The 24646-nt window shown below is 53.8% G+C and overlaps 12 protein-coding genes across 12 annotated transcripts; 9 read left to right on the top strand and 3 right to left on the bottom strand.

Moving 5' to 3' along the window:
* Positions 1-1137: 1137 nt before the first annotated feature.
* On the top strand, positions 1138-2493 carry AB675_7016 (S-(hydroxymethyl)glutathione dehydrogenase; the record flags this gene model as incomplete). The annotated part of the gene is made up of 5 exons (XM_018147351.1): positions 1138-1161; positions 1217-1231; positions 1283-1397; positions 1448-1583; positions 1632-2493. 5 exons carry the CDS (start codon positions 1138-1140, stop codon positions 2491-2493), a joined length of 1152 nt encoding a protein of 383 aa, XP_018003368.1.
* A 1106-nt stretch (positions 2494-3599) lies between these two features.
* AB675_7015 (Phosphatidylglycerol phospholipase C) lies at positions 3600-4838 on the top strand (the record flags this gene model as incomplete). Its single annotated transcript, XM_018147350.1, has 3 exons — positions 3600-3723; positions 3813-4000; positions 4056-4838. The coding sequence occupies 3 exons, from the start codon at positions 3600-3602 to the stop codon at positions 4836-4838; spliced, it is 1095 nt and encodes a 364-aa protein (XP_018003170.1).
* Positions 4839-5182: 344 nt separating this feature from the next.
* AB675_7014 (Tubulin gamma chain) lies at positions 5183-6001 on the top strand (the record flags this gene model as incomplete). Its single annotated transcript, XM_018147349.1, has 1 exon — positions 5183-6001. The coding sequence occupies one exon, from the start codon at positions 5183-5185 to the stop codon at positions 5999-6001; it is 819 nt and encodes a 272-aa protein (XP_018003500.1).
* Positions 6002-6078: 77 nt separating this feature from the next.
* Positions 6079-6555, top strand: AB675_7013 (Tubulin gamma chain; the record flags this gene model as incomplete). Its single annotated transcript, XM_018147348.1, has 1 exon — positions 6079-6555. The coding sequence occupies one exon, from the start codon at positions 6079-6081 to the stop codon at positions 6553-6555; it is 477 nt and encodes a 158-aa protein (XP_018003309.1).
* A 1891-nt stretch (positions 6556-8446) lies between these two features.
* On the top strand, positions 8447-9133 carry AB675_7012 (AN1-type zinc finger protein TMC1; the record flags this gene model as incomplete). The annotated part of the gene is made up of 1 exon (XM_018147347.1): positions 8447-9133. The coding sequence occupies one exon, from the start codon at positions 8447-8449 to the stop codon at positions 9131-9133; it is 687 nt and encodes a 228-aa protein (XP_018003628.1).
* Positions 9134-10208: 1075 nt separating this feature from the next.
* On the bottom strand, positions 10209-10904 carry AB675_7011 (uncharacterized protein; the record flags this gene model as incomplete). Its single annotated transcript, XM_018147346.1, has 1 exon — positions 10209-10904. One exon carries the CDS (start codon positions 10902-10904, stop codon positions 10209-10211), a length of 696 nt encoding a protein of 231 aa, XP_018003438.1.
* A 1619-nt stretch (positions 10905-12523) lies between these two features.
* AB675_7010 (Plasma membrane proteolipid 3) lies at positions 12524-12754 on the top strand (the record flags this gene model as incomplete). The annotated part of the gene is made up of 2 exons (XM_018147345.1): positions 12524-12675; positions 12733-12754. 2 exons carry the CDS (start codon positions 12524-12526, stop codon positions 12752-12754), a joined length of 174 nt encoding a protein of 57 aa, XP_018003237.1.
* A 1273-nt stretch (positions 12755-14027) lies between these two features.
* On the top strand, positions 14028-16070 carry AB675_7009 (uncharacterized protein; the record flags this gene model as incomplete). The annotated part of the gene is made up of 1 exon (XM_018147343.1): positions 14028-16070. The coding sequence occupies one exon, from the start codon at positions 14028-14030 to the stop codon at positions 16068-16070; it is 2043 nt and encodes a 680-aa protein (XP_018003512.1).
* Positions 16071-16751: 681 nt separating this feature from the next.
* On the top strand, positions 16752-19907 carry AB675_7008 (uncharacterized protein; the record flags this gene model as incomplete). Its single annotated transcript, XM_018147342.1, has 1 exon — positions 16752-19907. One exon carries the CDS (start codon positions 16752-16754, stop codon positions 19905-19907), a length of 3156 nt encoding a protein of 1051 aa, XP_018003194.1.
* A 333-nt stretch (positions 19908-20240) lies between these two features.
* On the bottom strand, positions 20241-20543 carry AB675_7007 (uncharacterized protein; the record flags this gene model as incomplete). The annotated part of the gene is made up of 1 exon (XM_018147341.1): positions 20241-20543. The coding sequence occupies one exon, from the start codon at positions 20541-20543 to the stop codon at positions 20241-20243; it is 303 nt and encodes a 100-aa protein (XP_018003584.1).
* Positions 20544-20919: 376 nt separating this feature from the next.
* On the bottom strand, positions 20920-21294 carry AB675_7006 (uncharacterized protein; the record flags this gene model as incomplete). The annotated part of the gene is made up of 1 exon (XM_018147340.1): positions 20920-21294. One exon carries the CDS (start codon positions 21292-21294, stop codon positions 20920-20922), a length of 375 nt encoding a protein of 124 aa, XP_018003516.1.
* A 620-nt stretch (positions 21295-21914) lies between these two features.
* AB675_7005 (Tyrosine-protein phosphatase cdcA) lies at positions 21915-24067 on the top strand (the record flags this gene model as incomplete). Its single annotated transcript, XM_018147339.1, has 3 exons — positions 21915-21972; positions 22033-22573; positions 22621-24067. The coding sequence occupies 3 exons, from the start codon at positions 21915-21917 to the stop codon at positions 24065-24067; spliced, it is 2046 nt and encodes a 681-aa protein (XP_018003462.1).
* Positions 24068-24646: the final 579 nt, after the last annotated feature.

Below are 24646 nucleotides of genomic sequence, written 5' to 3'. Positions count from 1 at the left end.
GACTGGAGGCAAAGCAGATGAAGGAGTTCATGGGTGTACGCTTCCCGTCCCTGCAGCACCGTGTCCAGCACTGACCAGGGACGCCCAGACATACGCCACCCTCGTCCAGCGGTGTTTCGACGACTGTGTCAACGACTTCACAACCAAGTCGCTCATCGCCCGAGAAGAAGGCTGCGTGTTCCGATGTGTTGATAAAAAAACGAAAGCAGGCGAACGGATAGGAGCGCGGTTCCAGGAGCAGAACGCTCTTGCGATGCAAGGAGGCGCAGGAGGCCGGTAGTGGGCAGTTTCGCTGTCTGATATCCGGTTCTTAACAGCTCTTCCCATGTACAACAATTGAGGTCTTCCAACTCCTGTGCATCCGCCTCGCCATACGAAATCTTGCGCGGACGTCAGAGGACTCTGGTAGAGGCAATTCGAAAAATGACTGCAGTGACAGGCGGCCTTATGCCCATCTGGCCAAGACGACGGCTTCCCTCGTCCGATCTGGATACCATAGACTTCGTCCCTCTGCAGATACAGCTGTCGACGTAGGCAGAACTTGCGTGTGAGACTCACGAAGGCGGCACCTTTGTAAGGCATTCGCTCGGTGTCTTCCAAGCCTGCACAAAGACCAACGAACCCTATCACGTATAGTCTTACGATGTACCGCGTAGCAAAATAAGCTGCGACGCGCTGACTGTCCAGGTTTGGAGCATGAAGTATGGAAGCGCAACACGAACGCGCTTCAGATTGCTTGTCGAAGTCGCTCCGGATCTCCGAATTGAGCAAGACGATCCAGACTGCCGCTGCTCCACATAACGAGAACCTCACCATCATCCGCAAGCCCCACGGCCACTTGTCTCTGTGCACTGGCAATTCCAAACCCGCAATCTTCGGCGCGTTTTCGTGCGGGAACTCGAGAAGGGACCATTATCGGGTTTGCTACCGGTGCCCGGAACTCTCGTGCTCAATACGGTCCTGATATCATTGGAGATCACTCTGAGCCCCTCATGAACACCACTGGAAATTATTTCCCCCACTACTGACGCTTTGCTATACATCACTTTTCCGGTGAGCGCGTTCGTGACTGTGACTTCTTCCATTTCATTCAAGAAATATCATTGCTGCTAAACATCTGATCAGAACGAAATAACGATGTCTTCAGATACCGTAGGAAAGGTGAGCCAGGCGTATAGTCCATCATCCCGAGCATAAGCTGATCAAGAATCTTTAGACTATCACCTGCAAGGTTTGTGCAATGCGCTCGACTCAATAACTACGTTTCTCACCACGCTCTTAGGCCGCCGTTGCGTGGGAAGCCGGCAAGGACCTCACCATCGAAGATATCGAAGTGGCACCTCCCAAAGAGCACGAAGTCCGCATTCAGATCCACTACACTGGAGTCTGCCATACTGGTAGGCCGCAAGCTTTGCAGAGAAGTGGAAGAGTATTGATCATATGGCAGATGCATATACGCTCTCCGGCAAGGATCCTGAGGGCGCTTTCCCAATCGTCCTGGGACACGAGGGAGCTGGCATCGTCGAGTCTGTTGGCGAAGGCGTGACCTCGGTCAAGCCAGGCGACTACGTTGTCGCCCTCTAGTCAGCTATGCCTCGAATCCACCGAGACCCAAGACTAACTTCAGCCAGCACCCCGGAATGCAAAGAATGCAAATTCTGCAAGTCCGGCAAGACCAACCTGTGCGGCAAGATCCGAGCCACGCAAGGCAAAGGCGTCATGCCAGACGGCACCTCGCGCTTCAAGTGCAAGGGCAAGGACCTCCTCCACTTCATGGGCACCTCCACCTTCTCGCAATACACCGTCGTCGCCGACATCTCGGTTGTAGCCATCGATAAGTCCGCGGCCATGGATCGTACCTGCTTGCTTGGATGCGGCATCACCACGGGTTACGGTGCTGCTGTGATCACTGCGCAGGTCGAGAAGGGCAGCAATGTTGCCGTCTTTGGAGCAGGGTGCGTTGGTCTGTCGGTCATCCAGGGCGCGGTCAAGAATGGCGCGGGCAAGATCATCGTTGTGGATGTGAATGACAAGAAAGAGGAATGGGGCAAGAAGTTTGGTGCGACTGACTTTGTCAACCCGACTAAGCTGGGCAAGCAGTCGGTGCAGGAGAAGCTGATTGAGATGACGGATGGTGGATGCGACTATACCTTTGACTGCACAGGCAACGTCCAGGTAATGCGAGCAGCACTCGAGGCCTGCCACAAAGGATGGGGCCAGTCGATCATCATTGGTGTTGCGCCGGCTGGTGCTGAGATTTCAACACGACCCTTCCAACTCGTCACTGGACGCGTCTGGAAAGGTTGTGCCTTCGGTGGTGTCAAGGGCCGCACACAGCTACCAGGTCTTGTCAAGGACTGGCAAGATGGCAAACTGAAGGTCGATGAATTCATCACCCACCGTCAACCACTCGACAAGATCAACGATGCCTTCCATGACATGCACGCAGGTGACTGCATTCGCTGCGTCGTGGATATGGGTGCTCAGAAGTGACTACGCTCGGATGGGCAGAAGCAGGCCAGGCTTTGAGGCATTTTGATGGAACGAGATAACTCAGATATCCAAAAGTTGTAGGAATGTGTACGAGCGCAGCCTGAAAAGCTGAGACCTTTGGTCGCGATCTGTCTTCGCGACGAAATGTGACGTGACTTGCCGCGATGGATTACTTCGCGAGAGATGTGTAGGAGAAACGACGTCTCGTCTTGGGAACCTTGGAACGGAGAAGTCTCGCATAAACGTCTAAGCTCCAAACGGCATCTTGTTTCATACAGTGCTTGCCCGTCGTTGCGGTTCAGGCAGGACCGGAATATCTGAAGGTGTCTGCTTGACGATACCCACTATGCCTAGGCCAACGGCAAACGCTCGTCAATAGCAGCTTCTTACCTAGGTATTCTTGACAGCTGGATCGAAAAGAGTACCTGTCACAAATTTTGACATGCACTTTCCTCGTTCCTGCAATGCAATTTTCATGCATCGCTGAAACGGAAAGAAGCACATCCGACGTTCGAGGCTCCAGCTAAACCCCAATCCAGGGTCTCCGATTCTCCCTTTGCCCACATCGAGCAACGCTTTCGCCGCCTCTTGCTGCATCTGACGTCTCTCTGCCGTGTTTTGAGCCAGATTCGAACTCTCGATGCAAGCCATTTCATGCTCATTCGGCCAGTGCGGAGCCACGAGATGGCCCACGAGGAATGTGTGGCTTGTTGTTGCTTGATTCATGCGCCTAATTCGCGGGATGGCGCTTCTTTCAAGGCCATCAACTGACCTTCGGTAACGCCGGACTCTCCAGGTCTTCTGGAACCTCGGAACGTCACAACCAACTGCTCATTAGGTTACGATTGCGAACGAAAGGCGGGCTTAAGTGGGCTGAACGGTACCCTCTGCTGACGAGCTTACTACTTACATCGCTCGACCCTTGCATGCTTCGCAGTGCCTACTTCCCACGCGGTAGCAGTGTTGGAAGTTACTTGTCCGCGTGGCCAACGGGCGAATTGAGTTGGTGCGGATGGCGTCGCGTTTCCGGTCCACATCATAGACGTCTTGAGGGGAAGAAGTTGTCATCCTTTGGGATTGCTCACAAAGTCGACAAGTATTTCAACATGCCAGGTTTTCTTGCCTCACCAGAGGAGAAGAAGCCTCTTCTGCCACAAAATGGTTCCAAGACCGAAGTAATAGACTCAGACGACATCCTGCCAAGCAGATCGTTGATTAATATACCAGAAGGTAAAGCGCATTCGCTTACAGTCCCCGAGAATTGCCTTGTTGAACGAGATCTCTCGCACGAGCAACACAGTTGGCTGACTTGCTACAAGCGACATGGATACGAGCTCGCCAGGATACGAAGGGTCGCCGGCTTCCCCAGACGATATCACATAGAGGATACAAAGCAGCATGGCCGGAGAATACTATGAAATCCTTCGCGGAGGCAGTGGCGGCGGGGACACATGCGCTGGAGACTGACATCCATCTTACTAAGGACGATGTGGTTGTGCTATGCCACGTAAGTTGTGCCGGAATCTCAAGTCGGCTGCCACAGCTGACCGTATTTCTTCCAGGACCCAGATCTCAAGCGCTGTTTCAACCGCAAAGATAAAGTCGTTGATTGCACATGGGACGACATCTCGGCTCTACGAACCATTCGCGAGCCTCCGCAGCCAATGCCACGACTAAGTGAACTTCTTGAGTACCTGGCGCAACCCGCGCAATCACATATTTGGCTACTCCTGGACATCAAACTGGACAATGATGCCGACAAAGTGATGCGCCTCATCGCGGAAACAATTGCAGCAGCACCCCACCCAGCAAAGGCATGGGAGCAGAGAATAGTCCTCGGCGTCTGGGCCGCAAAGTTCCTGCCCTTGTGTCGGAAATACTTACCTGACTTCGCGATTACACACATTACTTTCTCCACCGATATGTCACGGCAATACCTGCAGGCGCCCAATGTCTCCTTCAATATGCTACAACGTGCGATACTCGCTCCTCTTACCGGCAAGCGCTGGATCAGGGACGTCAAAGCCAGCGGCAGACCTATATTGTCCTGGACAGTCAATGATGCCAACCTGATGAGATGGTGCATTCAGCAGGACTTTGATGGAGTCATTACGGACGATCCAAAGATGTTCAACGAGATCGCGAACAATTGGGACTCAGAGAAGCAGAAACTGGCACGCGTCACACTGAGGCAGTGGATGACAACGGTCTGGTTGTGGTGTCTGATCTTCATATTCGGCGGAAGATTCATGAAGAAGTTCCCGGAAACAGTGAAGCAGGCGTTGAAGCTGGATGAGGCGGCGCTGAAGAGGAGAGCGAGCGTGTCACGATCCTTGGACACATAGCCTCATTGGCGTCAAAGATTGGGCTTGTCGCAGCCGATGATTATGCCAGCGACGATGAAGTTATTGCACGCAATATACGGGAAAGCGCATAGAAGCAGAGAGGAAGCATATCTGGGTAGAATCGAAACGAAAGCATTCCCCAGGATTTAGCGTTGTCGTATTTCCGTGTGAGTCGCGTCACCTCCAAAGCAGCGCGTTTTAGACGAGTTCATTGGCACAACCCCTCCAAATTATCGCGACCACTTCCGCACCAAGATACAACAGCACACTACTGCCCGACGGACACTCTGGCCTAAGTGAGATCTCTGCGCCTGACCTGTACACTACTCAAAGATGCACTGAAAATGCCGCGAGAGATCATAACCATCCAGGCCGGCCAATGCGGCAACAACATCGGCGCGCAATTTTGGCAGCAGCTCTGCGTAGAGCACGGCATTTCGCGCGACGGCAACCTTGAGGACTTCGCTTCTGACCCGTCAGTGTCGATCGGCGACCGCAAAGATGTCTTCTTCTACCAGTCTGACGACACTCGTTACATACCCCGCGCCATCCTTGTCGATTTAGAGCCGAGAGTAGTGAACGCCATACAGACGGGTCCGTACAAGAACATATACAATCCAGAGAACTTCTTCGTTGGAGAGCAGGGATCCGGTGCGGGCAACAACTGGGCGGCGGGGTATAGTGCGGGAGAGAGGGTGCAGGAGGAGATATTCGACATGATTGATCGAGAAGCAGACGGCAGCGACTCCCTGGAAGGCTTCATGCTACTACACTCAATAGCAGGCGGCACGGGCTCAGGACTGGGCAGCTACCTCCTCGAGCGGATGAACGACCGCTTCCCAAAGAAAATCATCCAGACCTACAGCGTCTTCCCCGACACCAACACCGGCGGCGACGTAGTCGTCAATCCCTACAACAGCCTCCTCGCTCTGCGCCGACTCACACAAAACGCCGACAGCGTCGTCGTGCTCGACAATGGCGCCCTCAGCCGCATTGCCAGCGAACGCCTACGAGTGCAAGAACCCTCCTTTCAGCAAACCAACCAGCTGGTCTCCACCGTCATGTCCGCATCCACAACCACCCTCCGCTACCCGGCTACATGCACAACGACCTCGTCGGCATCATCGCCTCCCTCATCCCGACGCCGCGCTGCCACTTCCTAATGACCGCCTACACGCCCTTCACAGGCGATAACGTCGAGCAGGCGCGCACAGTCCGCAAAACCACCGTCTTGGACGTCATGCGCAGATTGCTGCAGCCCAAGAACCGAATGGTCAGCATCGTGCCCTCCAAATCCTCCTGCTACCTCTCCATCCTCAACATCATCCAAGGCGAAGCCGATCCCACCGACGTGCACAAATCCCTCCTCCGCATACGGGAGCGCAAAATGGCGAATTTCATCCCCTGGGGTCCCGCCTCGATTCAAGTCGCGTTGACCAAGAAATCACCATATTTGCAGAACACGAATCGTGTGAGTGGGCTGATGCTCGCGAATCATACCAGTATAGCGACGCTGTTCAGGAGAATTATGACGCAGTATGATAAGATGCGGAAGAGGAATGCGTATTTGGAGCAGTATAAGAAAGAGGCGCCGTTTGCGGAGGGGTTGGGGGAGTTTGATGAGGCGAAGGAGGTGGTGTTGGGGGCGGTGCAGGAGTATGAGGCTGCGGAGAGGGAGGATTATTTGGATGCTGGGACTGGAACCGACGGAGCATGATTGATACCCACGATGTACGATGAGGGAAAGGCGGCCACATAGAGACCTAGTTCTACTCGATGAAGACATGAACAGGTCCAATAGAGAGGTTACTGGAACAGAGGACCATCACACGACTGACGATCCTTGAGGCAGACTCACCCCATCACATAGCAGCAAGTGCTATATTGACATGGCAATGCCATCGGACCCAGATCGCCGGAGTTCTTGTGCAAAGAAGACGAGCGTGAAGATGAGGGCACCACAACTACTTATACCTCTGCAAGCAGGTGAAAATTGGCGTGAACCCGGAGCAGTCACTCAATTGCTCGTCCAGCTTCGGGGGTATTCACTGTTCGCCGCACGTGTCAAGCTCCTTGAGTGAATCCGAATTGTTGACGACGGTGGTGGCGAATTGGACTGGGCTCGAGGTCCTCTCAGAGCATAGTGTGTGGCGCTGAGCTTAGTAGTGAGCAGCGACTGATGAAGACTCGACTGTAGGAACCTTCACGTGATGGCGTTCAACGATCGACGTCCGGAATCGCATGTGATTGCCATGATCTTGGTGGAAGCATGTGGCATGCAGTTACTACTAGTATCGACGTGCCAGCAAGCAGAGGCACATGACCTGGCCGTCCCAGCCAATCTCGAGGGGCGTTTCAACAAGATAACGGCGTACAGTCCAACAGTCCCAGATCTGGAATATCCAGCACTCGGAAGATTGCGTTGTTTGACACGAGGTTGGAAATGTATCCTTTGCAAGGTTTCAGTTCGGGTACCCAGGTAGGGATGCACAAGACCGCAAGAGGTTGAGGTTGCTGTTTTCGGGCGTCCGTACAGCCGTGCTTGGAGCTCCGGATTCTTGAGTGACGAAGCCGTTTGCCCAGTGCTGAGCCCAGCTTTCGCGCGTCTGAGCGGTGACAAGTCTAGCCAGCGCTCAGACGTCAAGTCCAGACCTGGTGACAAAGAGAATGCATTCTCTGTTGTGACTGACGGCTTTGTGTTGGGCGCTTTCGCAGTAGTGAGCGCTGATCCAAAGTGCTTGTTGTCCTTTGTATGCAGCGGACGGCATGGAATCAAGGCGCGACCAGGCCGATGATAGGAGGCCGATTAAGCGGTCAGGGGTGCCTACTGGCGGTCTCATTAGGCGGTTCGAGTACCCTGCACTGCCTCGCGGTATCACCGGACCACCTCAACATCACGGACACTCTTCGATCCACGGAAATCGGCTCATCGCTGAGGCTGACTCGGCTTCAACAACTCTCGTCTGCTGTACGATCCAACGAAGGATCGCCGCAAGACATATCCGTACAACTCAGAAAGCAGACATTCGGGTCAGCTTCGCTGGATAAGAGGTCAAAAGCCTCACTTCCGTGTCTTGACCCTTATTAGAGCTTATCCACTGCACCAGAGTCTCGTCATCACCACCTGGCAAGGTCCTGACGCCGAGGAAACGCCCATTAACAAGCCTATCCACAAGCCCGCCTCGTCACAACCACGGCATACGAGACCCTTCCTCGCCCTTCCATCACGACTCACAGCCCTTGTGCCTGGCAAGTGGTTGACCTGACCTGAGCCGAGTGACACTTTCCTTCTCTTCCCATTCACTTGGACTCGACTGCTGCCTTCACTACCAACCTCATTCACAGTTACTCCTACCTGCCCTTTAAGTACCTTTACAAAGAATCCTTTATCTACTGCAATCTACAAACAAGCCATCCCACCGACCTCTCACTATTTACCCCGACCGCGCCTATCTCTGACCCCAATCTGCGCAACACATCATCCTCTCCATCCGATCACGAGTCCACTGCCTGACACAAGTTCGCCATACTATACTACGCTTCCATTACAAATCGCTCTCTACGTACCACTCCCTCGCCACACACCTACCTACCTCTACCTCGCCATCATGCCTTCCCGTAGCAACTCCGTCTCGTCACAAACCTCCAACAAGGAGCTATCGCCCAACAACATCGCCATCAACGTCGTGATCTCCGACGGCAAGAGTGAGTCTCCCGCCGGCGATGCACTGCATGGCCACACAGCAGATGCTAACAATGCTCCCGTAGCAATCAAGCTCAACATCCTCCCAACACATACAGTGGCGAACCTCCTCAATTTCCTCAAGGCAGACACTACCGTTGACTCAAACGCACGGCTGCTTATGGACTCGAAGCCACTATCGCCTGCGTCGACAGTCGCCGAACTGAAGCTCACATCCGGCGCCACCCTCTCGCTCGACCCACCCTCCGCACGACGGAGTACCTCTCCTACCACCACCGAGGCTATCGTTGCCACTGATAACAAGTCAACAGCCGATTCAGGCACATCCACACCCGCCACTGCAGCCTCAACACCCCGATCGGGCACACCAGCGAAGAAGTCTCGCAAGCCACGATGTAGCAAGGACGGCTGCAATGCCCCCGCACAACCGATAGTGGGAGACTGCGGATACTGCGCGAAGCGTTTCTGTGGGAAGCACCGGATGTTGGAGAGTCATACCTGCGAAGGACTGGCGGATGCACGGCAAGCGGACAAGGATCGGAATACGGCCAAGCTGGAGGGCGAGCGAACTGTGATGTTGAGAGGCCTGTAGTATTTACGGTGATCTAAAGACATCCTGCAATGCGTCAAAGGGTTGAAGCGAGTACATATCTGGCACGCGAGACGGAGAAGCAAATATGGGAGCAACTCTATGATGGAAACAACGGACATCGCAATGGCTGGTATTACGGCGTCTAGCGTTTTGCGGCTGCTCACTCGGATCAGATGGTTCAGGTCACTGATGAGTGACTTCGACACCGGAAGGTCTTCTCGGATGTCTACGGTGCTCTTGGGGGGGACAGCAAGGCGTTTGCTTTTTCGGTGGTAAATGTGTTTGCCTCGATCGAATGGGAACATAACCAGATACCCACTAATAGAGCCATCTATCTACTTACTCGATTCGCTGCATGCTGGGACTACTCCTTTGATTTTTGATCAAACAAATAGGGTTGTTCATTCACACGGTGGTATCATTCCTATCTCGACTACCCCTGTCTTCGTGATACCCTGATTCTGAAGTAGGAAGGATGACTTCAATCCAGCCACTTTTCGCTCATGTCTCTTCAAGTGAAGACCAGTAGGCAGTCAGTGACTGACTCCGAGTTGCGCAACGAACAGTGACTGCCACCGGCCCAGAGGCAGTGAAGCGCTGGTGTCGGCTTGCCACGGATCCTTGCTCTTTTTACGAAGTATAAGCATGTGCCATGCCTTTGGTTATTTCTTCTCCTTTCATACGCGCAGAAAGGGCGATCAGGGAAACCCGCCATTGCCATGCCTTGTCAGCAGCGACTGCTAACAGGTAGGGCGAGCTGTCTCGATGCCCTTTATCATATGCCTCCATCGTCCCGCACAGACCTCTCAGACAAATCTCTATCGGTGAGCTGCTACCCTGCACTGTTCTCCCTCTGAACGTAGCACAGCGATGACAATGAGGGCCTATATCTGCCCAGTCAGAGGTGGTTCGAGCAGTCGACGATAGGCATGCGGACGGCGTTGTAGTGTTCATAGACATATCCTTTCTCTGACTGCCGTCGCGGACAAGACTTGTTGATCTTGCTCTCCTCGTCCTACTGTGATGTGCCTCACAAATCGAAGCGTGTGTCTTCAGTTCCACGGCAGGGATAGTCTCAGGCACATGTCTCACGATTTTCCCAGAAGTTCCACGTCGCAACACTTTCCGGGTCCCACACCACGCCGTCACCAGTCTCGGTGAATCTGCGCATGCCCCTCTTTCGCTTGTAGTAACTCCTTGCCCTAGCCTCGACGTTCTCCCAGGCTTCTGGTTTGAGGTATGAGGAAAGACATGAATCATCGGCCACGAGAGTTTGAAATGCAGACCTGGCCCACGACAGGCATGTCTCCGAAGGGCCTGAGTTTGGTGATGGTAGTGAGCGGAGGAGTGTGGTCAGCCGCGCGGGATCTTTCACCTTTGCCAGAGTGATCCTGCATAGTGGGATATTCGTTGCACTGCCAAGCAAGTCGCTCTCTTCATACAGGAATGCTCGACCAGACTCATCGGAGTGTGCAACGTGGTATCTTGTGCCTGGGTCTTTCTTCGAGAAGGTTTGCGGTCCCACGACAAGGGCCCAGTGGAAGGAGTCGCAATTGGAAGGACTTTGGAAGGAAGAGGTGCCGCTGCCTCGAGGATAAAGACCGAGATAGAGGCGGGGCTTGTTGGTCCTGGATTGTGGTATCGAAGCGGTGGAGGACAGAGAGCGGAAGTAGGATGGTCGAGAAGAGTGCCGACTCAGTGGTGGTGTGGGAGGCTGCGTTGAGTGCGTGTGTGTGAGTGGCGCTGCGGGAGAGAGGGTGATGGTCGACATGGCGAGGAAATCCTATGTGCGACAGGGCATGAGAGTGCTCAGAGTGAGATGCCTTCTCGCGAGAAGCAGCAATAGCATACGATCACTCGAACAAAGGACGACAAACCTGTGAGAGATAACATTTTGCGGGGAGGTATGGGTTCAGGGTCCTGCCGCAGCACGTTGTGAGATGGGCAAGAGGTCCAGAAGCCGAATTGCTCGTAGAGGAAGGTGTGGGACACACGTGGGAAGCTACCACGATCGAGGCACCACTTTCTCGGCTAAAAGACCTCCTCTTAGAGGACAAGAATCGGGAAGGGCTCGGCAGTGCCGGAGTCTAAGTTGCTGATGCTAGACATACCTATGTGGTTGTCGTAAAAAGCCATTGCCACAGTCTCACAGCGATGAGGTAGACGTACGTCTTTCGGATTGGAGGTATGACGTGTTGCGCAAAAACCAACGAATTTGTTTCAGAATATTCTTGAACTTTTCCTGGGCGGTTCCTGCCAAGTCTCAAGACGCGCAAGGATCGGGAAATGCTTTCCGGACACCACGGCAGTGTGGTCGACGTGGAGCACAAATCCTTTTGTGTGGGTGTACGTCTATTTCAAGGTACATGATATACGAAGTACCGCTTGGATTGTCACTGTGGCGTTGCTTTGGGCATGATGAAGCCGATCAGTCGCGGAACGACTACCTGTAGTTTGGCGACTGAGTTGCATCAGACGCTGCTAATCAGATGAGAATCGAAAATCATTGAAGGACTGTCTTTCAAGAGGCCTAAGACCAAGGAAGCAACGCCCAGTCTGGAGAAGTCTGGACGAAGGAGCAAGTAGTAGTAATCATCTTGCAACTGTATGTTTACCTTACCTGGACGGAGCGGCTGGATACAGCAAGCACAATACCACAGTCGGATGCAGCCGGGCTAAGCGCATGTCGTGCTTTACTGAGCATCTCCATTGTTCAGATGCGCCTCTCTCCCTAGGATATTCGCTAGTGGTAAGGTAGGTCAGACGACATGACTCCAACACCCGGCCGTCTGACTTGGGGCGGATTTGGGCGTCAGTCAGGCGCATGCATCGCCTCCGAGAATGCCGCGTCGTCTTTTCAAAGATCATGTGGCTTGGTCAGGTACTGAGACCAGGCATCAATGCTATGAGAACGTTAAGAGAAGTATGCGAAAATACGCGGAAAGGTAGGGTTGAAACAAGGCGTCGACCAGGCAGGCGCCGCAAGCTATCGATCCAAAAGTCCAGGGCCGCACCGCCACAAGTTGTGGCTGGCAATCTCAGATGATCAAATGAGATGATGAGCTGACGACGCCTGAAGGCTAGGCGGCCTGTTTGATTGGGCGTTCGCATTACGGTCGGTTGTGGCGTGCAGGATTTCAAGTTCAGGTTCAGGTTAGGCTACGTCACTGCAGCGACGGGACGGAGATGCTGGGAAGTGACGATGGGAGAAACACGGGCGAGAGTCATCACGTTCTTATTAAGCCGCCCAGCCATTTCCTGACATCCCAATCTCTTCTTCTACCCTCTGTCCCACCAGTAAAGAACAGTACGCAAGAAGCACTTCCTTCTCATCCAAGACACAGTAATTCGAGTCTCACACTCTTTCCATCCACACCACATACCGCAGCCATGCCTTTCACCGCCAGCGATATCTGCAAGATCATCCTTGCCATCGTTCTTCCTCCTCTCGGTGTCTTCCTTGAGAGAGGTTGCAATGCCGACTTCTTCATCAACATCCTGTTGACCATTCTGGGTTACATTCCCGGTATCATCCATGCTCTGTAAGTTGCTTCAGTTCGCATAAGAATCTGGACATATCGCTGACGTTTTGATCTCAGGTACATCATTCTCAAGTACTAAGCGCGCTCTTCATCAAACATGCAGCGGATCCGACCGGAACGATACCCAATCTCTTACGAAGGTCGCCCTACCCTTCAGTATTAATTCAAAGCCGCGCTCATACGCAGGCGCCGGACTTCTCACATCGATACCCCCCTGCCAACGCCGTCACCCGGACTTCGAGGCAGCCGAATATGTACCCGCAAACACACGCTTACGGGCATAGTGCCACAGTACTACTAAGCGATTTTTGAGAACCTTGCTTGATGTGATGGATCAGAGGATTGGTACAAGGCACTCATGGAGCTTGACTTGCGAGTTTTACAGGCGCAATATGGACATTAGAGCACGTGGGTAGTACTACAAATCCTAATCCAGCATAATGAAACAACTTGCTTCTCTCATTTGACTCTCTTGGCTACTTGCTGGGTGACTGTGAAACGTGGCAGCAGATCCGGGGAAGGCATCATCCGTGCTTCGTAAGATTTCGTCAGTTGCATCTCAATCCCGGGACCGTGCGGCGACTTCAGCCTGGGTACGCGAAATTTCTGTAGTTTGAAGATCAGCCTCTGCGCGCATAGCACATCTCACGGCGACAACAGTAGCACAGATCGAGTCCGGCAAGTGCGGCAAGCCGGTGTCAAACAGCATACTTGACGACCAACAATCAAAGTCTTTCCTTGACCAGCCGCATTTGATGCATCTTGACGAGACTAGTAAGCACATTCACTACACCAACCTCTAATGCCGTAAGAAGGAGGAGCTGTACGTGAGCAGAGCTCGACGTACGTATGAGCATCCACAGTGATCGATACTTCAGCGATGGTCAAGAGCCGCCAAGCCCGAAGAGCGCGACTACCAGCCGCCGAGACCAGGGAGACGAGCTTCTGACACTCTTCCTTCTCGCCTCTTGACTGTCCGAGCTACCTTGAGGCTTCAATCGTTTCATGCCCTTTAACACCTGGCTACTTTCTCTTCCCAAAAACTTGAGACGGTGATGAATCTGATTCAATGGCTTGTCTGATGTCCCATAGCGCCTGTTCCCGGCAGCATTCTGGGCAACGTCCCGTCATCACTGAACGACGCCTCCATAGCTACGGTTTGAGTCGTGTGGTGTCCCTGCTCCGTGTTTTTTCTACGACTTTATGCCTCTCTCACTTTACTTTCGCCCCTTCAGTCATCCCGTGAACTCTCACTGTCGTTTTTGCACTTGTTCAATGTCCGTGCCCAACAGGGTTTTGTCGATGCAGCAACAGCACCCATTCCTAACCCACGTGTCGAGCAATGCAAGCACATGAAGACTACGAACAAACGACGAGCTCAGGCGGTCCCTGACCGACTGGGAATTCGCCAGAATCAAGTATGCCTTCCCGACAAGGTTATTGACGACGTACCCTCTTGCGCATATTCATGTATACTACAATTCGTTCTCAAGAATTATCACGACACGACATGCGCGGCCACTTCCAATCTCGACCTTCTTTGTGTCACTCAGACAGTGTCCGGTCAGACTCTAGGCGAGGCATCGCTACAGTGTGTCGCATCATACTGCTCCAATGAGGTCAATAATACCGTACTATTGTCCGCCTACAGAGTTTGCGAAGATGTCGACAACGCGGTCCCGAATACCGCATCCGTAATCAATGCGACAATCAGGCCAGCAACTCCGCAAGCGCCTACAGTTCAGAACGCTGTGCCAACAATTCAGAGTGTGGCACCTACAGCTGCAACAAACCCGCCGGCGCAGGCGACTCCAGCGGCGACAGGTATTGAGGCTGGAGGCAGATCTACCTCCATGGTCATTTCCGGAGACGGCATGTCAGTCACGATGGAAGTCATGATGATGGCGACACCATCAGCCCCAACTGCGACTCCGACCATGACTTCGAACGGGTCAAGTTTTGTGCCGGAGCAAACAGGAAGTTCGCAGGGCTTGTCAATGGCTCAGGTTGCTGGTATTGCGGCGGGCACTGGCGTTGCTGCTGTCATTATTGTTGCAGTCATATTCATATTCTGCAGACGAAGGCAGCGCGCAAAGCAAACCAAGACAGGTTCAGCGAAAGAGGACGCAATAGCAGACATCCCAGACCGAAGAAGCAGACCAGCTATGAGCACTTCGCCGAACACTGTCGTTTCTCCAAACAAACGCCGCAGCTTCTGGCGCATGAGCATCAAGCCAGAAGCCATCGGCGTTGCCGTGACTGATAAGGCAAGGCCTCGAGGCAGCTTTTCTTCAGAGAAGGGCATGCTGAAGTACATGCCCACAGGGAACCCATTCGCGAGTCCAAAAGATCGACTATCGTGGCCAGAATTCGGCAAAGAGCTTGGGCCAGAGAGATACCGGCGTGATAGCATTTCCACCATCTTTGATGATGATCTCGAGCAGCAACCGACTCAGGCTGGAGTCGCGACCAGAGCAAGGGCGACAACTATAACCTGGTCAGACAGGCCGAAGAACATGCCACAGCCGCTTCAGCTTAAGCCCGGCCACACTCCTTCTGCGTCTGTGGATTCTGGCGATACCGGGACTAAATCCAATGCTCTCTCGCTCACGCCCACTTACGACAATGGACAATTTGCGCCTTTCAACAGCGAACCACCAGTACAGAACAGTATCGCTGGTGCACTTGCAGCCAGCGCGGCGACTGCGGGACCAAATCAGAGCTCCCGTCTATCGCTTGAGCCTAGCGGCGTGGCAACCTCACCAAAGCGCAATAAGCTGCAGAAGAAGTCGACCAACCCTTTCAAAGCTCTCATGTCCCCAAGGGGTCCGCCAAAGAGGGAGGTCTTGACGCCAACCTACAACATCAGCGCTCCTTTCATCGCCGCACCAGAATCGAACGAACAGTCATTATACCGAGGCGAACCCTCGCCACTGGCGCCGCGCCCCCTCCAACTCAACTCCAATCGACCTTTCTCACCGAGCTCCTTCATGCCAGTTCCCAAGGGCATTCGACCCAGCCGACGCAGTTCTGTAGCCCTGCCAAGTGCCGCGGTGATCGGCAATGCCACAGACAGCACCTCCTCTGATGGTCTTGCGTCGCAATACTCGCTCGACTTCCCTGTCCCACCCAGTCGAGCAACCTTGCGCGATGGTGCGCCCAGTGGGCTAGGGCTTGGAACAAGTCGAGGCTCTATTCCAGTTCCACCACTAACACCTCCTTCACCACTCATGAAGGGCAGAAGAGGCGAAACGATGTATGAAAGTGTGTACTCTACGGACTCAGCAGGAACAGGCTTCGGTGATCAGCAGTTGTCGCCGAAGTCCCGAGCGAAAGTCACCCCTACAATGAAGAACTCTGTGGGCGACTTGTTCTTCAAGGTTGAGATGCGGTAGGAGATGTAACCTGGCCCAAGAGGGCACGGATGAAATGTAGCAGATTACAGGCTACCACTTTTCTATATGTGCAAGTTTTGTGTTAGCATTTGTATTCCCACTTATTGGTGTACGGTAGTCTAGTACTGTAGTAGAGCAAATCACAAGTGCGACGATGCTATATATAAACCCAAGCAGCGATTCACAGACCCCGTCGTGAGCCAACAGGTCGTCACATCCAGCACATATCGCTTCTTGTCCATGAGCTCGACCCATGCAGTCATCGCGTCGCTGGCGCCGTTCGGTCGAGCTCAGCCAAAAGCGGCTAGCGCTGAAAGTCAGTTGCCTCGTTTTCAATATGGAAGGCGTCACCTTCGCATGTTCCTACATTTCTGTTTTGATTGCGTGCTTTCATCAGACTTTCTTTTTAGGGATCGGAGGCGCAGTCGGCATGGATTGAGAGCTTTTGGGACTCGAATTCGTGCTGAAATTTGAGCATTTTCAACTCACGTTCTCCCTGATTTCTGTCTCCTACTCCAAGCTTTGGATAGTCCTCTATATTTCACAGTCAGTTCTCTGCACCGCAGCCATTTAGGCAGTCGCTAGGTCACCTCATTGAGCTAGGAAGCTATCTGTGAGGGAAAGGTCGATTACTCCAGGCGAGATCTCGTCTGTACTGCTCAACTCCGTGCTCGTGCATCTATGCTTGTACGAGCGAGCTGCATCAGCTCGCTCTACATCAATGCAAGATGCCCCCGAACATGTCTTCGAAGCCGAAAGCTCATCACGGCGGCTGCTAAGCGCACATATGCCACCGACTCCGAAATCAACGAGGATGGCGTCGGCAATGCGGCCCTGTTTAGTCGCGCCCAAGCACGATCAGCTGGCCACCCCAAAGGGGACCCGCCGTCCCTAGATCTGCTTACGCGGCACATAGGCATGATATATACCCGCAAGGCAGATCCAATATCCGAACGCAGCGAAGTACGACGCATAGTTGATCTTCTTCCGACATTTGAGTGGAGAAGTGCTACAACTCATCTTGATACGGCACTTTTGATGATCACGCCAAGGCTCGCTAGCCTGCTGCAGGAGGATATGTCAAGCTCTCAGGGTACTACCCAGAGTTTCCTCGAGAGTGTCATGAAGAGGCTGTTTCCAAGGCTCTGGCACATGAAGCTTAATGAAGACGGGTACCCGGCCTTGAATCATTCTGGCGAGACTGGAGGCGAGGAATGTCTCACACCTGAATACCTGAGGTGGAGTCAAAGTCACAAGTCCTTTTCGGAACTCAATGCAATTATCGGAGTTGTCGACAAGCTGCCGGGCCCACAGCAGTCCAGCGCCGTATTTGCGGAGGGCCTTGAGGGTATGGCGTACTTCATTGGCTCTTCAAGGGACATGACTTGGCAAGAACGTCAAGACAGTGCCAGAGATGCTGCGCAACTGAAGTTCCGCTACAGTTCTGGACCGCTAGGTCTGTCATCGAATGGTGACTTCGAACTTAATGGAATCGCTTCACTAGCTGTGCCGATGGCAAACACGCTTTTCATCAATGGTCAATCATCGACACTGCGACGGATCACATGGTCCAGGTCTTGCGATACAGGGCATCGCTGGGCTCACTCGTCTGCGACACAGCTGACGACCGTCGACATCGCAGTGCGCCAGTCGTGTCAGTTGTTCGGTGACCTGTGCCTTGCACCCCTTACGAAGTTTCGACCAATCACATCAGCGCTGGGTAATGTCATCAGTTCTATTGAAGTCGATGGGACGTCGCAGCCAGCATCAAGGGAGCTGGAAGCAGCCGTTGATGATGTTCGTCAGACGACGAAGCTGGCAGGTGACGCAACATCACTACCTTTTTCCAATGTCTATGCTATGCTGCGTTCGGCCGCTTGGCAGACGCCGAGGAAGACATATAAGAATGTGTTCGATGGCCAAAGAATTCACCGAGTAACAGGCGGTGGAGGAGGATGGGGCGATCGGGCTGGCATACTGTCTCTTGAGCCTGCGGTCTCGTTCGACACCTCAGGTCAAACGTCTACGAACGCTGCCGACACGCCCTTTGCCGCTATAGACTTCGATGCGCCAGAGTTGCCGGACATTACTTCAGCACTGGATGGCTTAAGACAAAGATCCAACGACATTGTACAGCCGGACGACATGATTGCCTTCTACCATGACCAGGCGGTGAGAAACGTACCTAATCATCCGAGCTTGCGAATGGATCGGTACCCACAACAACTCCGCGACGCCTGGCACAGGAACAACAACCAGCAGCTAGTTCTGTTAGGCACTGCTGTGGATCCAAATTATACATATGCAGAGGAGAGCTCAGAAGAGCGTCAACGGTGGACGACAGGGGACAACATGAGTCCACCCGTGAAAGAATTCCACGATACGACGACCGAAAAACTCGCTCACGGGGAGCTTGTGCTGATCAAGGACAGGTTCGGAGTTCTCAGCGAGCGCGGCGTTGCACTTGACTTCATCGGTATCAGGAAGAGCACCAAAAGGCGTAAGTCAAAAACGAACAGTGACGGCTCGAAAGCGCCACAAGAAGCCGACGAGCGCGATGCCGGGGCGGGTCAAGCAACAGCCAACAGCACGTCGACATCCACGGAGAGACATGGTGATGGTGATGCGAACGCAACCATCGCGAATGAAGATATTGAACCTGCGAGCAACATTCAGGAGGGGCTGGAACAAGCGGATCGGCTCCGGGAGACTGACGAATTGCATACCGCCGTTGACAATTCAGATGACTCGACCAGTGTGCGCAACAAAGATGTCCCGAACGACGAAACTCCAGTCCATATCCGCACCCTCTTGCCCGTTGCACAGAGCTACGTTGTCACTTACGCATCTCAGGTCGATCCTGACAACCCGAATCGTAAACCCTCAAGCAGAAAGGCGGACCTGCCCAAGAACTGGCAGCGCATGCTCGGTATGAGAGATATGCCTGTAGGCCATGCTCAGAGAGTCTTGAGGAAAAGTGGCATCAGCAAGGAGCGCATGAAGGCCATGATCGAATCAGGAGAGCTGGCTGCAGCACTCAAGCGGGAGCAGTTGGCTCGAGCTCCTGATGCCGTACCAGAAAGTGAGCAGCCGTCTAGCGAAGGGGAAAGGATCAATGCCGCCGCAGCAGATCCAAAGCAGTCTCAAGACCGGGCCAGACAGGATCAGACGATTTCTCGCGGAGCACGGTTACAGGCGCTGCGGGAGAGGCGAGAGCGCGAGAGCCGCAGTCCGTCTTCATCGCCCTATGATGATGAGGCTGTTGCAGTAGAGACGCCATCACAGGACTCTGCCGCTCATGTGATTGAAAGGCACCACCACACCGAGTTAAGGATGGACGACAGCACAGCCGGAAGCGGTAGCAACGTGCAAACCCTCAAACACCTGCTAGGCGACCTCACCCTCTCGGACACATACAAGCGCGCGGCGCTTGATGAGGCGCTTGCTAAGGGCACAGCCACTGCGGGCATGGTGCAGGAGTGGGCGGAGGCGCGAGGCCAGGTGGAAGAGCAGAGAGAGTTGGCGAATGGAGTGAGGAAGATGGTGGACTTGATCTCGGAGTTCGAGAGGATAAGGAAGGAGAGGAGGAAGCTTAGTAGAGAGCTAGAGAAGCGGGAGAAGGCCAAGAACAAGATGAGGATTAGGATAAAGTATGGGAATAAGGCGATGAGGGAGGAGGAGAAGGCGCTGAAAGAGAGGGAGAAGGTGAAGAAGGAGAGGAGGGACTTGGGGCACGACTTGGCTAGGGAAATGGCTCGGTCGAGGAAGGAGAAGGCGAAGGAGAAGGAGAGGGCGAGGGAGAGGGGTACTTGGTCGGAACTCTTCAAGGAGATGTAGATGTTGGTTGAGGGGGCAAGATCGCTTTATCTTGTGGGTGGTGTTCGTATAGATTGTATAGTAGCGAGGGAAGATCAACCCGATATTTTTCCCATCTAACCATAGGTCACACTTGGTTTATCGTAGGTAGCTGAGTGTGAGCCAGCAGATAACGGGGTGTTTAGCCCTCCCTTCGATATCCAGCCCTTCTATGTCTCATGTGTCACCGCCTGTGCATGACGTACCACGAATAGCTGAAATAACACAGCCAAAATTGCCCAGACCATGCCTCTGCACCGTGTCGTGCACCGAAATGAAGGGCGTCTTTCTATATCGCTACCGCGGCCCTGGCATCTATCGATATGTGTCGTTCCTGTGGATTGTCCATCGGCAGGTAGGACATTTGCTTCTGTCCGGGCCAGTGCCTTGGCATCTCGCGCCTTTCCATCTGGTGGTGCATTGGTATTGTGGCGGAAGAGGTGGCGGATTCATTGTGGGTTCGGCCTGGGACTTGTCGGACTGGGACTGGTCGGCCTGGAACTTGTCGGCCTGGGACTTGTCGGACTGGGAGGGCTTGTCTTGGTCGGCGTCGCGGGTGCGCGATGGTTTGGTATCGGTATCGGTAGCGGTTGATGGGGGTTGTATGGATTGGTCCATGGCAGCATGTAAGAGATGTTCTCATTGAACGTGGCAGACGGACTTGTAGTGCAACACTTCGGGATGGTGGTTTGCAGGCCTGTCCAGATCCGAGAGCGTAGTCGTCAATCACGGCTAAGGTAGGCTGTGTTGTGTGTCTCAACCTCGAAAAGTGCATGGCCATTTGTTGGCATCAGAGACTCGGGCATGACCGCAGCGACTCGCACACCCTGCCAGAACAAAGTAAGTGATGCTTCCCACTGCGAACTCAGTGGACCTTGGACCCCTTCATAGCCTCCGAGGAGTACTGGAACGCAACGACCTCAAGCCCGTGTGAACATAACATGTCGTTCAGGACCACTGAACAAGTGCCCTAGCCATGAAGAAGACCTAATCATCACGATGGCACTTCCGACGGCAGCAGCGGCTCCAAAACATCGACGTCCAACTCCTCCATGACCTGCAACACGACGCCGAGACTCTCCATGAAGCCGTTCACAGAGACGCGGAGCATTCGGTTAGTCGTGGCACGGTACTCTGTGCGGAGGACAGTGTTCTGCTCGTCGCTCAGGCCTTGGTCGTCCGAGTGCTTATGGCCGTTCGTCAAGCCATCTTCAGGGCTGGCTGGTGGACGAGTCAAGCAAAATTGCCGGCGGACCAGTGGAGAGAGCTCAGCATCGACCTGTAGAGCGCGAAGGGCAGAGGAGGCCAGGCGGTGTGTTGGGAGCGGAATGTCGATTGTCAGTGTGCAAGGGAATTCTGTGGCAGCCATGGTTGTCTCTTCGCCTCCGAGAGATGGTTTACTGGCTTCCAAGGCTGTCGTTTCAGGATGACGCACTCTCTCATCCGATGACCAGGGTTGGGCGTGGTCCAGGCTTCAGGGGCCGGGGCCGTGGTAACGGATGGTGTTTTGAAGTGAAGTCATCTGCCAAGACTTTGAATCTTGGTGAATTTCGGGGGAAGCCTCGCTAGCTCGTTGCTAGTCGACCGCAGCCTTGGGCGTTGCATAGCAACCGGCGCCGGTCCATGTTTATGCGGGATGATGGAGATGAAAGCTATATCATTTTGATCATAAGTAATTACCCGCAGCCGAAACAGTTCATACCGCCCATCACATCGCTCTCACTCCTCATTCTTACTGTTCGAGTGCTACTATTCGCACTTCAACTATTATCGCTGCTGATAATTCGCCCTCTTCATCTGCTCCTCCTTTCTCTTCGACCCAAACAAACCAGTATGCTTGTATAGCACAGCACGCAACAGTCCTGGGAGCTCGCGTGACTTGTCGGTGGCTCAGTGCGAATAGTTTGGAAGACAACAGCAGCTTTCAGTGTCCTCGAAGCGAGTCAGCATAGGCATCTCGGCCAGAGTCGCGCAACTATCAAAGCCGCCATGCCGTCCCTCACGGCGCAGCCTACAAGCTACGGCCAGGTCATTGAGTACATTCAAGGTATGCGCGACCAGAAACAGTGACTTCCATGTGAGCATGCCCCAGCTGATCTTTCCTCAGATCGACTCTACCTCGCTTCATACACCCAAGCTCCGAACGAAAACACACCGTTCCCATACCCTACAGCACCGAAGCGATCACCTCACAAGAAGTCATCAAGAGCCACAACGGGCCCAACACCAGTCGCAGTGCGCCCTCCGCCCGTCTACTTCACCATCGATGACTCTCTTCTGTACAATGCCTTCCACCACGACTTCGGTCCGCTTCATGTTGGACACTTGTATCGCTTCGCTGTACACTTCCATGAGATCCTTGGCGACCCAGCCAACAGCGATCGCGCCGTCGTATTCTGGAGCCGGGCAGATGCACGCAGTCGAGCAAATGCCGCCTGTCTGGTAGCTTGCTATATGGTCTTGATTCAGGCATGGCCACCACATCTTGCGCTCGCGCCCATCGCGCAGGCAGACCCTCCTTATATGCCCTTCAGAGATGCTGGGTACAGTCAGGCAGACTTTGTCTTGAACATCCAGGATATCGTCTATGGTGTGTGGAAGGCAAAGGAGGAGAACTTGTGCCAGTTGAAGGAGTTCAATCTTGAAGAGTGAGTCAGTTCAACCCTAGATCGACAACAGTGCTGATCAACCGCAGATATGAACGTTACGAGCGAGTCGATATGGGTGACTTCAATTGGGTCTCGCCACAGTTTGTCGCTTTCGCATCACCTCAGTCAGAGCCTACCGCTCCGATTCCGCCCACATCACCCGCGTATGCCACGCTTCCGTCGTGCATACCCGAGATTGCAGGCGCACGGATCAGCCAGCCGTTCAAGAATGTCCTCACACACTTCGTCCAGCGCAATGTTGGCCTGGTAGTTCGCCTCAACAGCGAACTGTACTGCCCGTCATACTTCACTGCTCTCGGCATCCAACATATTGACATGATCTTCGAGGACGGCACATGTCCGCAGCTACCGATCGTACGAAAGTTCATCAAGCTTGCAGCGGACCAGATCTCCAGGCGCAAAGCTATTGCCGTCCACTGCAAGGCTGGTCTTGGTCGGACAGGCTGCTTGATCGGAGCCTACCTCATCTACCGTCACGGCTTCACAGCCAACGAAGTCATTGCTTTCATGCGCTTCATGCGTCCTGGCATGGTGGTTGGTCCTCAACAGCATTGGCTGCACATGAACCAGGGCACGTTCCGAGAGTGGCAGTATGAAGACACCATTAAAGCCAAGTATGAGAGGGAAGCGAAGCCATCCACTCCACGTGGCCTGAGTTCAAAGACACCCATGCGCCAATTCTCTGGCAATCAGATGGCCACACCGCAGCGAAGCTCGGTCCAGCGTGCTGCTCTTGGCGAGATCGATGGAAACGATGTGAATGCTACCGCTGCACAAGACGAGAACCTGCCAGCACCAACACCAGGTCAGCCACGAAAGTATGCTCGTATGGATCCTCGAGGTCATACATATGCACGATCCACCTCAGCCGGCTTCCGTGCCAGCGTCAATAACAACACCGAGAAGGCGGTAGAAGCAACCACTGGGCTGACGGACTCGGATGAGGAGTACATCCTGCAGCGTCTTGCCGCTCGTAGATCTGCTAGCCGGAGCCCGAACGCCACCAGCGCCAAGGGCAAAGGTCGTTCTGTCAGCTACACTACGACAACGACCACCACCACCAAGACCATCGATATGGGCGATATGGGCATCTATGAAGACCGCGACGCTGACGTGGTCTTCGGCAATGCCGATGGCAATAATGTCTGGACCGATGACGTCGACTCGGAAAACCAGATGCAGACATCCTCACCCAACAAGAAACTCGGCATGTCCGATTCTCGTGCTCCAAGCCGATCACCGAGCATCGCTGGCAATACTCGCTCAAAGACACCTCGGCGAAGTGCATCGGGCATGCACGCCTCTGGCAATGGTTCTCTGGCTGGCTTGACAAAGACGCGAGGCTCCATCAAGGAGCGCGAGAGTCCTATGCGGCGGTCAACCGATGAGCGAGGCAAGGTCCGCAAGACCAGTGGTCGGGTTGGCAGCAATGGTGTTGCCCAGAACAGCGTGCTTGGTGGTCGGACGCGGTAGGATCGCTGTCCAAATGACAATAACAATGTTGTCGTGAATACATCCTCGCCACAGAGGTCAACACTGAAGCGAACGACTCGTCGTTTGCGGCAACGAGTCAAGTATGATGAGAACGGCGTCGAGTGCCTGTACCAGAAAAGCCTCGATCGAGTCCAGCAACAACGCAGCAGTTCGACCGTCGAGGATGACGAGAAGCTGCTGGCTCACCAACACCAGAAGCAGCAGGACGAACTCAACGAGCTTCGCCGCGAGGTCTTGCGATCACAGGCGAAACTCGATGCTAACGTTCGCAGCTGGTTGACGGGCTTGCATAGCGTCGGCTTCCCGCCGTGAGAGGGCACGATTTGATATGATGCTGCTCCGACCAGCTTATGCATGGAAAGGATTTGTGATCATCTGATGTGTACATGACGGCGTTACTATTGTGGGATTGTCGAGCTTCGGAGCTGGTTTTGAGGACTTCGTGCACGGATGAGCAACGGCCATATTCTCTGTGATCAGGCTCTTCTGTACGAAAGCGACCTTTTCACTGAGTGAGAGCAGGGCGTTATTCGAGGTTCGGCTGTTGCGCCTTCGTCA

This window comes from Cyphellophora attinorum (genome assembly GCF_001299255.1).
Source record: "Cyphellophora attinorum strain CBS 131958 chromosome Unknown Contig5, whole genome shotgun sequence".
In the NCBI taxonomy this organism is placed as follows: domain Eukaryota; kingdom Fungi; phylum Ascomycota; class Eurotiomycetes; order Chaetothyriales; family Cyphellophoraceae; genus Cyphellophora; species Cyphellophora attinorum.
The sequence above is the reverse complement of the archived record's forward strand: the minus strand, read 5'-3'. Positions and strand labels throughout refer to the sequence as shown.